We start from the raw sequence: 12,024 nt of genomic DNA, 5'->3' as shown, positions 1-12,024 counted from the left end.
TATTTGAAGGTCTCAAGGTCGAGCCACATCACCTACAATTTTTTTTTTTTTTTTTGGTGATAGAAGAGGGGAAACCCCTGAGACAGCATTACAATAAAGAAACGAAATAGAACAAACTTAACACAACTAAAGTAGAAATAAAACTATAACACCAAAGTAAAGCCTCCAGCCTTCGAGCTCACCATCAACCACTTCGTGGGCTTCAAGCTGCCAGTGCTGCTACTTTCCTTGCTATAGTGACTCCACTTAAGTCCTCCAATAAAACGGTTTGAAGATCCGAGGGGACCGCTTCAAAGAACACTAGGCGTTGTTCCATCTTGGTTCCAAAGTTAGCTAGCCAATCCGCCGCTCTATTGGCTTCCCTATAACAATGTTGTACCAAAACTTCCCAACACTCTCTCTTGATCATACTCTTGCACTGTAGAATAATATGGAACGAAGGTGAATTTGGGATTGTCGTACCTATCAACAACTGCACCACCACTTCTGAATCTACCTCAAGTAATATTCTTCTGTGTCCTGCATTCCAAGCCATAGCCAATCCTCTTCTTACCCCTAGTAGCTCCGCTTTAATGCTCGGACTATGGCCACAATTTGCTGCGAAGACCTCAAAAAGTTCTCAATTGTATCCTCTAATTAAACCCCCGCAGCCAGCTACACCCGGGTTACCTTTTGATGCTCCGTCGGTGTTCAATTTCACCCATCCAACACTAGGATACTCCCACCTTACCTGAATCATGATCGTATCTCTTTTCCTTTTTCCCAGCACTAGCTCCTCTCTTTCCATTGCTCTATTAATTTCCCCTACCCTAGCCATAATGAAGGTATGTTGATCAATAGGAATATTCACCACCCTCTCAAAGCATCTGTTGTTTCTCCACTTCCACAACCACCACAATGTTGTTGCAAACACTACATTCCAACCTTCCATCCATGATTGGTTGTTGTCAGTCAGGTTCCAATATATCCACTCTCGAAATGGTTTAGCCAGCCACTCTTGCTCATTCACCCATGGAAATTTTCTCCATACCCGCATTGCACTGGGACATTTACGCAGGATGTGTTCACTATCCTCTTCAACATCTCCACACAACCCACATCTAGGATCATTAGAAAGCTTTCGAATGTACCTGTTCGTATTTGTCATTAATCTGTCGTGAGTAACTAGCCATAAAAAGAATCTGATACGCTGTGGAATTGGAGTTCTCCATAGCTGCTTCCACGTTTTTGAAGAATTTTCTATTGGCATCCCTCTTATCAATTGCATTGCTGACTTTATGCTGAACCCACCAGATGCTTCTCCATTCCAGTAGATAGTGTCTATGGCTTCTGGATCCTCATGGAGTTCGAACGAGTCGATTGCTTTGAGTGACTCGAGCGAAAACTATGTAGGCATATCATGTAGCTAAGCTGATTAACCTGGGTTAAGGGATAGAAATATTGAATAGGAGTCGTTATCCTAATTGTAATCCATATAAGGAGTCATTATCCTAATTGGACTATGAAACCATATCAACCTCTTCTTGGTTGGTTGATGATAACATAAAAGTATTTTATAGGCAATAATATTCCATCTAATAAATGAATGAACATACTATATATACCAACTAAGTCGAGTTTTATAAACTTCAATTCAAAGTTTATATTTAGTAACTTTGACTTACTTTTACGTTATTACGGAGTATTTTTTTAATGTACGTGTAAAAAGCGAGTCAAAGTAATAGAAAAATAATAGATATCACATAATAATAATAATTTGCTAAAAATAATTTTGGTAATATTTTAGCCAAATCGTTATATCAATCACAAAAAATATATCTGCTCAATATTTTGATCAAATTAGCGTATTAACCATATTGAATATTTTGGTTAAATTACTCCGTAGCATATTAAGTACTTCGTATATAAAATTTGTAATACATAGTAGGACGAATTTCCTATATTAGAGTATGTTCAATATTTATTTATTACAATATAATTAGCTTTGATGGAGAAATATTTCATTTAAATACTTTATAAAAAGATGGTCAAGTAATAATTTTTTTAACGTCCGTGCGTGCACGAGGCATACTTTAATTAGATGATGAAATGAATATGTTCAAGATTTATTAATTACGTGTGAGTAGTAGCTTTAGAGGAAAAAAATATCCGTGTCAAAGACTTTATAAAAAAAATAGTCATATAATAATTTTAAAATATCCATACATGCACGAAACCTATTCTAATTTTAATTATAAATTGTAGTCCATAATCCACAATTAGATATCCCTTATTTTTTTAAAAACTTTTTCATTAAATAACAGAAAATAAAGTGAACCTAATTGCAACGTCATTCCAAGAAAACAATGGAGACGGAAAAACATCTAGGGACCGATGGAGTATTTCCTTCTAGAAAGAGCACGTGCCAATCACGTTATACAAGATCCTTGCTCCTAGTAACCATTTTTTTCAAAGGAATGAACAAACCGGGTTGTCTTTACGTTGAAATTGACACCACCCTTTAGACCCTTTTTGACTGGACTCACCATCACCAAATTGAGGAGAGAGAAAGTTCAATACTTTAATGGAAGCTCAATCAACCAAGTTGCAGTAGCAGCAACAGAAGAAGAAGTAGAGATAGATTGTTAATAAGAGTGATGAAGATGAAAGGATGTGCAGAAAGTGGAGGTTGCCCAACTGACTATGTTGCTGTTTCTGTATCTGCTCTTTCCCTTTTACTGTATGTTCAAATTCCCTCCTTTTTTTTAATCATTTTCTTCTTTATTATTATTACTAATTACTTCATCAATTTTGGTTCTTGTCCTTTGAATTTGCTTCATTTTCCCAAAGATTCTTGCTTGTTTATGTTGCTTTTGGGTTAATTAGCCTCTAAAACTTGTTTAATTACTGTTTTTGATTACTTTTCTGATGTGGGTTTTTGCCTTTTTGGTTAATTTGATGTTAACTTTTGATGGGTTTTTCATGAATTGGTTTAGGGATTGCTTGTTATTGTCTAGTCTTTAGCTAGGGTAATGGTACTATAACCAATCAAAATTAGTTCAGCAAGGAAATTTGTTGATCCCCCTCTCTGAAATTAATGTTGAATACACTGCTAGTTGTGACTAGTGACTTAGATGAGATTCGATCCGAGGTCTTGGGTACTCGTACCAACCCCATGATTTTAACAATTAGCCAAAGCTTTGAACATGTAGCCAAAGAAATTAGGCCTGGTACTGTATTATGCTTTGATGGTTTTGTTTGGTTTGGTTTGGTTGTATATTTTCATATAAAAACGTTCCTTTCTTGTATAGGCTTCTTGCCCGTTCAGCATTCCCGTTCCTGTTTTACAAGTTGTCAATTCCGAAAGGCAGTGCCTTTTGGGTTCCGGCTATGCAGATTCTAGCTAGCATCAACTTTTTGGTATCTGTTGTGGTAAGGATGCATATACATTTCGGTCAATTTGTTTACTCGTTGATTTGGTACGATTATTCTAACTCATAAGCTGTTTTGATTGATTCATCATAGATGTCAGTCAATTTGATCAAAATTGAGAGAAGACATTGGTGGCAGTCTTGCTATTTTTGGGCAGGTAGTATGATCTTCTGCCATGTGTAATTGAATCACTTGAATGTTCTTTCTTTTCTCATTTTTATTCTTTTGTACAAATCTATACCTTCTTTGCGCTTCTTGACTACAGTTTGGCTTGAAGGACCATTTGGATTTGGTTTATTGCTTAGCTGCCGCATAGTGCAGGTCTACCATCTCTATTTCATTTTTGTCAAGTAAGTCAAACTTAATGACATTGAAATCAAATTTCAATAATAAAATTGTCGGACTAAGAGATAGCCATGTAAAATCTCCTGTTGCCTTCATACTGATGTAGTGATGAAGTAATAAGACAGTTTCTGATGGAATCTTTATTTGGGTACCGAGGCATACACCCTAACTTTTTGAATTCTCATATCTCAGGAAGCGGTTACCACCTATAAGGTCACATATTTTTCTCCCATTGGCTCTACTCCCTTGGGTTGCTGGAGCTGCGCGTAAGTGGACTGATCTTATTGACCATTTTTGTTGCTTGCTTTTTCTCTCTTGTAATAAGTTGGATATTTGCTACTTTGGTCGGTATTAAGTATCGATCACTATGTTCTAGTAATGTTGGTTCGAATTCTGTTTTTAGTGGGGATGTCGTGTGGCTAGTTCCACCAAAAAAGAGGTTTTATTTGCATATTATGAACTTTGTGGGGGTAAAATCGCTAAAAATGTGTCTCAACCATTCTAACAGTTTCAGAAGAAGATAGATAAATATAAGATGCATGTAATATGGCTTAGTTTGTGCTGTTGGCTGTGTATCTCTTTCTTCTGTGGAAGGATTTTTAAAGTCATCGTGTTCTTGAGCAAGATGCTGACTGTATCAAAGCCGTTAGTATAGAACTGAGGTTTATTTGTCATTAGTCTCATTACTCATTAGTGTGCTTAGTTTTTCTTAGTCCAGTTCTTCCCTACATATGGGAGTCTCTTAACGATTCTTCCGTTTCTGATTTATTTATTTCACTATGCATATTCTGCTGCAGTTATACACTTGAAGAAACCATTAAACTATAGATGTCAAATGTCTGCCCGGTGGGTCACTCCAATGATGGTCCTACACTCTGTATATGTTGTTGCATTTGTTGGGTTGACAAGGTCCATTCAGCATGTGAATTTCAGATTTGACGAACTCAAAGACCTTTGGCGGGGAGTAGTTGTTTCTACGCTTTCTGTTGGTATGCTACTTCTTTTAATTTATGCACAAGGTCCAAATCTCAGATAAAAGAAATGCAAACCTCGTAGTTCCAAATCCGTATTTGTCAATTTCTAATACTTCAATATCTAAGAATATGAAGTTTGAAATGCTTCCTAAGGCTCCTTTTGGTAGGGTGTAAAATGTTTTCATAGAAAACAATTTTCCCCTTTTCAACCATTTTACGTTGTTTGGTTTGACAAATGATATTTTCCATAACTCCCTCAAAGGTGGAAAAACCTTTGAAAGGGAGGGAAACCACTTTTCCACTTTTCCACCTTTCCTCCTTACATCCCTCTCCATTCTTCCCCTCAATCTTCACCATCTTCTCCCATTTTCTTTTAAGGAACCAAACAAAGGAAAACTAGTTTGGAATTGTGTTTTCCCTTGGAAAATGTTTTCCATGGAAAACATTTTGCAATTAAAACGTTTTACATCAAACCAATCGGAGCCTAAGTGTATGTTATTAATGATTAGTATTTTGAAGTTGGAAGTCATATTTGCGCCTCAGCTTCTAGCATGATCTTTAGCTCCCCGTCACTTACTTCAAATGTGCCTTTTATCGCTGAATTCATAACCTAAGGTAACTGAACAACGTCATTACACAACAATCATAACCTAGTTCAGATTTCGCAGTCAGTGGGGTTGAGTTGAGGGAAATCCTCCATGTGAGCTCTCTTCTTCTTGAGTATTTGACTTCTCAAATCACTTTGGTTGTGCTTATATTGTATTCAATGGATTCAATTTATAGCTGACTGCCTATTCCTGCATGTAATCACACAATTGTGTTCTTTTGCGTCCTATTTTCAGTTTTCTGGGTGGTTGCCTACATTCTGAATGAAATTCACGAAGATGTTGAATGGCTTCGAGTTGGGTCCAGGTTGCTGCTTGCAATTACGGTACTCAACTTATTCCCTCTTGACGGGTTGTTGTCTGTGACCATTCAAGTCTATATCTTTATTTAAGCTGAAACTCGTCTTATAGTTCAGTCAAACTAATGTTTTTCAGGAAAATGTTGTGGTCCACAGACAAGCATATTCATATTGGCATTCTTCACTTATTCAAGTTCGCAACCACTTCTCTCACAAATAAGCTTGAGGAAACGGGAGTGCCCGAGATACGAAAGCATGGGTCAAGCTTTAGGCATTCCTAACAATGGGATTCAACTACAGAGACAAACAACACCTGTTGATTGCAATGACCCTTTGGATAAGCTTCTTTTGAATAAAAGTTTTCGTCAATCCTTCATGGCTTTTGCTGACAGGTTCTTTCCTAAGCTTTTTTAGTTGATTCAGGGGTATTTTCTCTAAGGCTCCGTTTGGTAGGGTGTAAAACGTTTTCATGGATAAAGAATTTCTCCCTTTCAATCATTTTACGTTGTTTGATTTTACAAGAGATGAAAAATAATTTTTCATAACTCTCTCAAAGGTGGAAAACACTTTTCCACCTTTCCTCCTCACCTCCCTCTCCCTTCTTCCCTTCAATTTTCACCATCTTCTCCCATTTTCTTTTAAGGAACCAAACAAAGAAAAACTAGTTTGGAATTGTGTTTTACCTTGGAAAATGTTTCCCATGGAAAATCATTTTGCACTGAAAACATTTTACACAAAACCAAAAGGAGCCTAAATTCTCCTTGATTTGTCGAACGTCTACATGAACTGATTTACCTAGTTATATAGGAGTCCTCTGTACACCTTGGTTAGCCATCAAATATTGAGTTTTCTAGGTTCAAGATTAGTTACTAATTAATACAATAATCAACAATACCATTTCTTGCTATTCTTCAAAGACCATTTGAGACGACAATGAGTTTTTCTTTATCTTTGAGGTGCAGTTGTTTGGCTGGTGAGAGTGTTCACTTTTATGAAGAAGTGTTGGAGCTCGGGGAATTACCTACAGATGACTCCGTAAGAAGAATCTATATGGCAAGGCACATTATTCAAAAGTACATCGTTGCAGGTGAGTCAGATATATCGATCTGCATGAAAAAAACTCCAATTAAAAATATTTGCCTGATTTTATATCCAACACATCACCGAAAATCAGATATAATACTGACATTTTAAGCCGCTTTGTTTCGGTAATCTTGTTAGTGGCCAAAGTTGTTGCTGCTTAAGGAATTTTCTATATCAACTTTTAACCAACCTCTTGGTAGTGAATTTGTTAGGTGGCTTAGACCCTGGTATTTCCACCTTAGAAAAATGAGTTTCAGCTGAACATAGTTTCAGATAAATTTTGTTTAGGGCCTATAACTCTATAAGTCCAGTATCGTTTAGCTAGAGCTAATAGGATCAGTATCGTTTAGCTAGAGCTAATTAGTTCAGTTCGAGACTATTAAGCTGAAAATGCACACTACTAACATAATTACTACTCCCTCCGTCCCAAAATATAACTCCTGTTTTTTCTAAAATGGTGTCTCTAAATGTTGTGCCGATTTCTATTTTAAACCATTAGTTTTTACCCATAATACACTCAAGCACAAATTATAATTCCAATATACTCCTAAAGTCAGAATTTTTACTTTAAAAATTGTACTTTCTGGCTTTTGTTCAATCCATGTGTTTGGTTTTTGTCTTTTTGAGGCCATTTATTATGTACTCCCTCCGTCCCGGAATACTCGACCCAGTTTGACCGGCACAGAGTTTAAGGGACTTGAATTGACTTATTTAATTTAATAGGTAGTAGTTGATAGTGGAGTATTATTTTAATGTAGTTAGTGGGAAATGTTAAAGGGGTGGGGTTGGGGGAGAGTAGAGGTTGAATTTTTAATTATTTTTTGTATGGAGTAGGGGGTAGGTGGGTTAATAGGGGTGGAGTGAGAAATAATATAATATTGTTAGAATATTTCCATTTTTAGAAACAGGTCAAGTATTAAGGGACGGCCCGATAAGGAAAACAGGTCAAGTATTGGCACTATATTTTGGGACGGAGGGAGTAAGTAATATTCAGTTCGGGGCTATGAAATTCAAACAAATACTTTTGAATTCAGGGCTATAAGTTTAGTTTAGGGATAAGAAGTTGTTTAAATTAGATTAGTTGTAAAGTTTTCAGATTAAAAGAGTACGGCACCTATCAAAACATTTCTAAATAGGACTGGTGCTGCATTACGTGGCCAGACTAGTTGTGAAAGATAGAAGTAATTAATTCTAGAGATTATGATTCACCCTTGATATATGATTCTGAAACTACCAAAATACTTCTGAATATTAGTTTCGTAATTACAATTTATATTAACTAATTAAACGAGAAACTAAACAAAGTGTCAAAGTGTCTTATTAGTTGGCACTGCGCAATCCCTCACAAAAGAATATCGTTTTTACTTATCTTTTACTCCGTAATTGGATTTCTCATAATAGATTCCTATGTTTTTAGGATATTTAATTTATCGCTTGATTTAAGGCTTCCAATTCATTATAAAGATCACCAATATAATCACAAATCTCCGATAAATAAATAAAATAAAATAATGAATACCCTTCTATTAATTGCTATAATATTTATCATCTCTCTTTATTTATTCATCAAGGCAGACAAATCTCCAGATCACATAGGTTGTGGTCGCCTTCCATCAAAGCTCGAATCTAATATTCTTGAATGAATATCTGCTACGTTTGTAAGCGTTGGCGTGATGAAATTAACAACCCTTACTTCATAAAATCTCACACTAGCCAATTTCTAATTCATAATAGGAAATCCACCTCCTTGATCCTCTTTGATGTTTATAGTTCATCATCTCACTTGTATTCGATAAATTTTGACGATAATTCTACCACTTTGAAGCTCAAGAAGCTAGGTAGATGTTCTATTCCTAGGGATTTTACCGTTGTTGGTTCTAGCAATGGCTTGCTTTGTTTCCGAAAAATAGATTACGGTCCCAGACTGGAAAAGACAATAAGGTTATCGGTATGTAACCCTATAATCGGCACCACGTTTAACAACATACCTCAATTGGTATTAAACTATGGCAATTACACTAGTGATCATATGGTTGGGTTTGGTTATGATTTCGTGAGAAACGATTTTAAAATATTTTACTCAGTTCCACACAAAGATGATCATGTTGTTGGTAAAGCTTGGGTGTACAACTCAAAGAGAAATTCATGGAAAAGAATACAAGTTCCTCCTCCATATGGATATAAATGCAATCATACAATTGTTAATTCTAACAATGTGTCGTATTGGATAGGTCGTAGTCGAGAAAACCCCTCTTATAATAAAAACTGTGTATTTGGGTTTAACTTGGAAAGTGAAGAGTGTGATGAGGTAGTACCATTGCCTAATGAAGATTTGTACTCGTACAAAATTAGCACGTTAGTTGAGTTAAGGGGTTGTTTGCATCTCGTAAAGTATAATTTTAGGTTTGAATATCAGATTATTAAAGAGTATACAATGGACGTATGGGTTTTGAAGAAGAATCGATCATGGGTAGACCTGGTTATCGGGCGGGGCGGGTCAGGGTCGGTGCGGGTCAAAAGAGGGTCCGGTATTGAAAGGGTCAGTTTTAGCGGGTCGATAATGGGCGGGTCAAAAGCGGGTCATTAGCGGGTCATTAGTGGGCGGGTCAATAAACGAGCAATGAAAAATGAAAAACAAAAGAGCCATGTGCAAGTACAAGTAAATACGAAGCTATACACGTAATTTTATCATTACTATTTTAATTTTCAAAATAATTGTAGTATAAGTTTGACCTTATAATGACCCTGTCCAATAAAGGCCCTGTCCAATAAGAGCCCTGCCCAATAAAAGCCCTATTAACTTGACCCTAACCCTATATCCATTGGACTACCCTGTCCAATAACCAGGTCTAATCATGGGTAAAATTGATTCATCGTCTCTCACTCAAACAAGCTTTAGAAAGTGTATTAAGACGCGATAGGATTCTTGGAATTTCAACAAGTGTATGTTCATATAACCCTCCATTGCCGTATGCTTTTTCGGAGGATGAATCACAAATACTGATTGGTATAGGTAAACCCATTCAGGCTTTTGTTCGTTGTGATCTACGTAGTCAAGAGTTAAAATTGGTCGACATAAGTGGTACACCTAAAGATTGGAAATATGGCTATCAACTTCAAGGGATGTCATGGACTGGTTCCCTTGTTTCCATCTCAAGCTCCACTTATCTATACTAATATATTAAAAGGCGTTTAGGAAAACGTATATGTGTCACGGTGCTGCGAATATTAAGGGACGGAGGAAGTATATACAAACTTTTTAATGAAAGCTTGATACAAACTTTTTAATGAAAGCTTAATAACACGGGAAACTATTCAATGTCAGGGGCTCCAATGGAAGTGAACATATCCCACCGCACTCGACAACAAATTTTGAATTCTGGTGATCTTGCTCATCCCAATTTATTCAAAACTGCTCTCAATGAGCTGTTGCAATTGATAAAAACGGTAAGTTAAACTCTGTTACGTTCGACTTATTTTTTACTTATTTCAGATAGGTATTCAATTAAGTTTGGATGAGCTCGGATAATATAAAGTTCTGCAAAAATAATTTTTTGTCAGACATTTTCATATACAAATAAGTTTATTTCAGATAAAATAAGTTCAGATATAATTTTAGTCAAAGTAAGTCCAATAGAACGAAGCCTTATTTTTTTGCTTTGGTCTGTTATGTTCACCTTATTTACACTTTTGGGAAAAATAAGTTCAGATAAGATAAGTTTAGGAAAAATAAAGGTTGACCAAATTCAATTTATAACTAAAATAAGTTTTGATAATTAGTTTTAATAAGTTCGGATAAATTCAGTTAAGTTCGGATAAGATAAGTTGAAGAAAAATAAGTGAAAATCAGATGAATAGAACGCATCCTTAGTTTCTACTATCACTCACAAATACAGAAACACTTTTGACCAGCTTTTATAATTCCTTGTAAAAATGACAGAACTTGGGAAGGGATTACTGGTCATCCATGTACTACATGAAGTTTAAAGAAGCTGGTGCAAAAGCAAACAGCCATGGTGATTTGGAGTCGTCTATGTCAGTGAGCTGGAATGTGACTCCACGACTCAGTTATGTTCACGCAGCTGATGATCCTTTTCACCAAAACTATCTCTTCAAAGCTTCTGATCTTACTCCATCACAACAATGATCATCATCGATCAACATTATCTTACAAGTAAATGATGTATATTATATTATACAGCTGCTGGTAGTTTCAGATTACATGTTACATATTATCTGATACAGATTACTGAACCATTGATGTATACTTTGCTACTAATTTTATTAATATTATACTTTCTCCGCCACTTAATATTCGACTCGGTTTGATTTTTTGCACTATTCACATAATTCATATTGACCTTATTTTATTTCTAGTATATGAAAACAAATGTTAGTATATAATATATTGTTGGTTTCTTCTTAATGTATATTTTCAAAATATTAATAAGTTTTTATAATATGTAGTTAAAGAAATTGGTGATCAAAATTGTCCATTGGCGAGCGTGTCCGGTCAAAACAGGTCGAGTATATTAGGGATGGAGGGAGTACATAATTTTTATTTTATGTTCGTGCAGGCGCGCGTGGCCAGTGTTACCTAATACTAGACCTGTTCAACTAGCTGGGTTAGGGACGGGCCGGGTTAGGGACGGGCCGGGGTGGGCCAGTGGGTTGAGCTGGGTCGGGTTGCACAAGGATCTGTGATGGGTCAGGCTGGGCTTAAGCCCTTTGAGCCCGTTTCAGCCTAGCCCCTTTTTTATTTTGTTTATAGTTATTTCTTCTTACTATATACTACTACTGGTTAAAAAATCCACTCCTTTAAGATCGAGCTCAGCCTATTTAAAAAAACAAAGGGGAACCCGTTTCAAAATGGGCTGGACTCGGGCTTTTAATGGGCCCCCATCCCATTGAGCAGGTCTACCTTATACACCCGTTTCCCTTGAGTTGCGTATTAATTGGAATGGTACTCGTACTGTTTTTGGACTTGTTTAACATAATTCGGGTGCGTAACACGTACCCGTTTCATGTATTAAAAGTGCACCACGTATTAGGTAATACTGTGCGTGCCACTTGTTTTTTTAGTGTATCGCTATTCGACGCCCGCCCACGCTAATATCACCCTACTATTTATAGCGAAAGTACAGAACTACCCTTATATTTTTTTTACCCCTCCCTTTCATTTTTTTTACCCTTCTCACCTTACCTTTCCCTCACCTCTCTCTCATCCCCCCCTCCCCACCAATCTGGCTGCCGGAAAATCACCGAAAAAATGAAATTCCGGCGAGATTTTTTTTTACCCCTTTTATG

General features: G+C 36.3%; 1 protein-coding gene across 1 annotated transcript; it reads left to right on the top strand.

Moving 5' to 3' along the window:
* Positions 1–2,453: 2,453 nt before the first annotated feature.
* On the top strand, positions 2,454–11,029 carry LOC110793732 (regulator of G-protein signaling 1). Its single transcript, XM_021998633.2, has 11 exons — positions 2,454–2,719; positions 3,291–3,411; positions 3,505–3,568; positions 3,677–3,761; positions 3,949–4,022; positions 4,554–4,745; positions 5,573–5,661; positions 5,791–6,026; positions 6,597–6,721; positions 10,043–10,164; positions 10,658–11,029. Exons 1-11 carry the CDS (start codon positions 2,637–2,639, stop codon positions 10,862–10,864), a joined length of 1,398 nt encoding a protein of 465 aa, XP_021854325.1. The 5' UTR covers positions 2,454–2,636; the 3' UTR covers positions 10,865–11,029.
* The last annotated feature ends 995 nt before the right edge of the window (positions 11,030–12,024 follow it).

This window comes from Spinacia oleracea, chromosome 1 (assembly GCF_020520425.1).
Source record: "Spinacia oleracea cultivar Varoflay chromosome 1, BTI_SOV_V1, whole genome shotgun sequence".
NCBI lineage: Eukaryota > Viridiplantae > Streptophyta > Magnoliopsida > Caryophyllales > Amaranthaceae > Spinacia > Spinacia oleracea.
The sequence above is the reverse complement of the archived record's forward strand: the minus strand, read 5'-3'. Positions and strand labels throughout refer to the sequence as shown.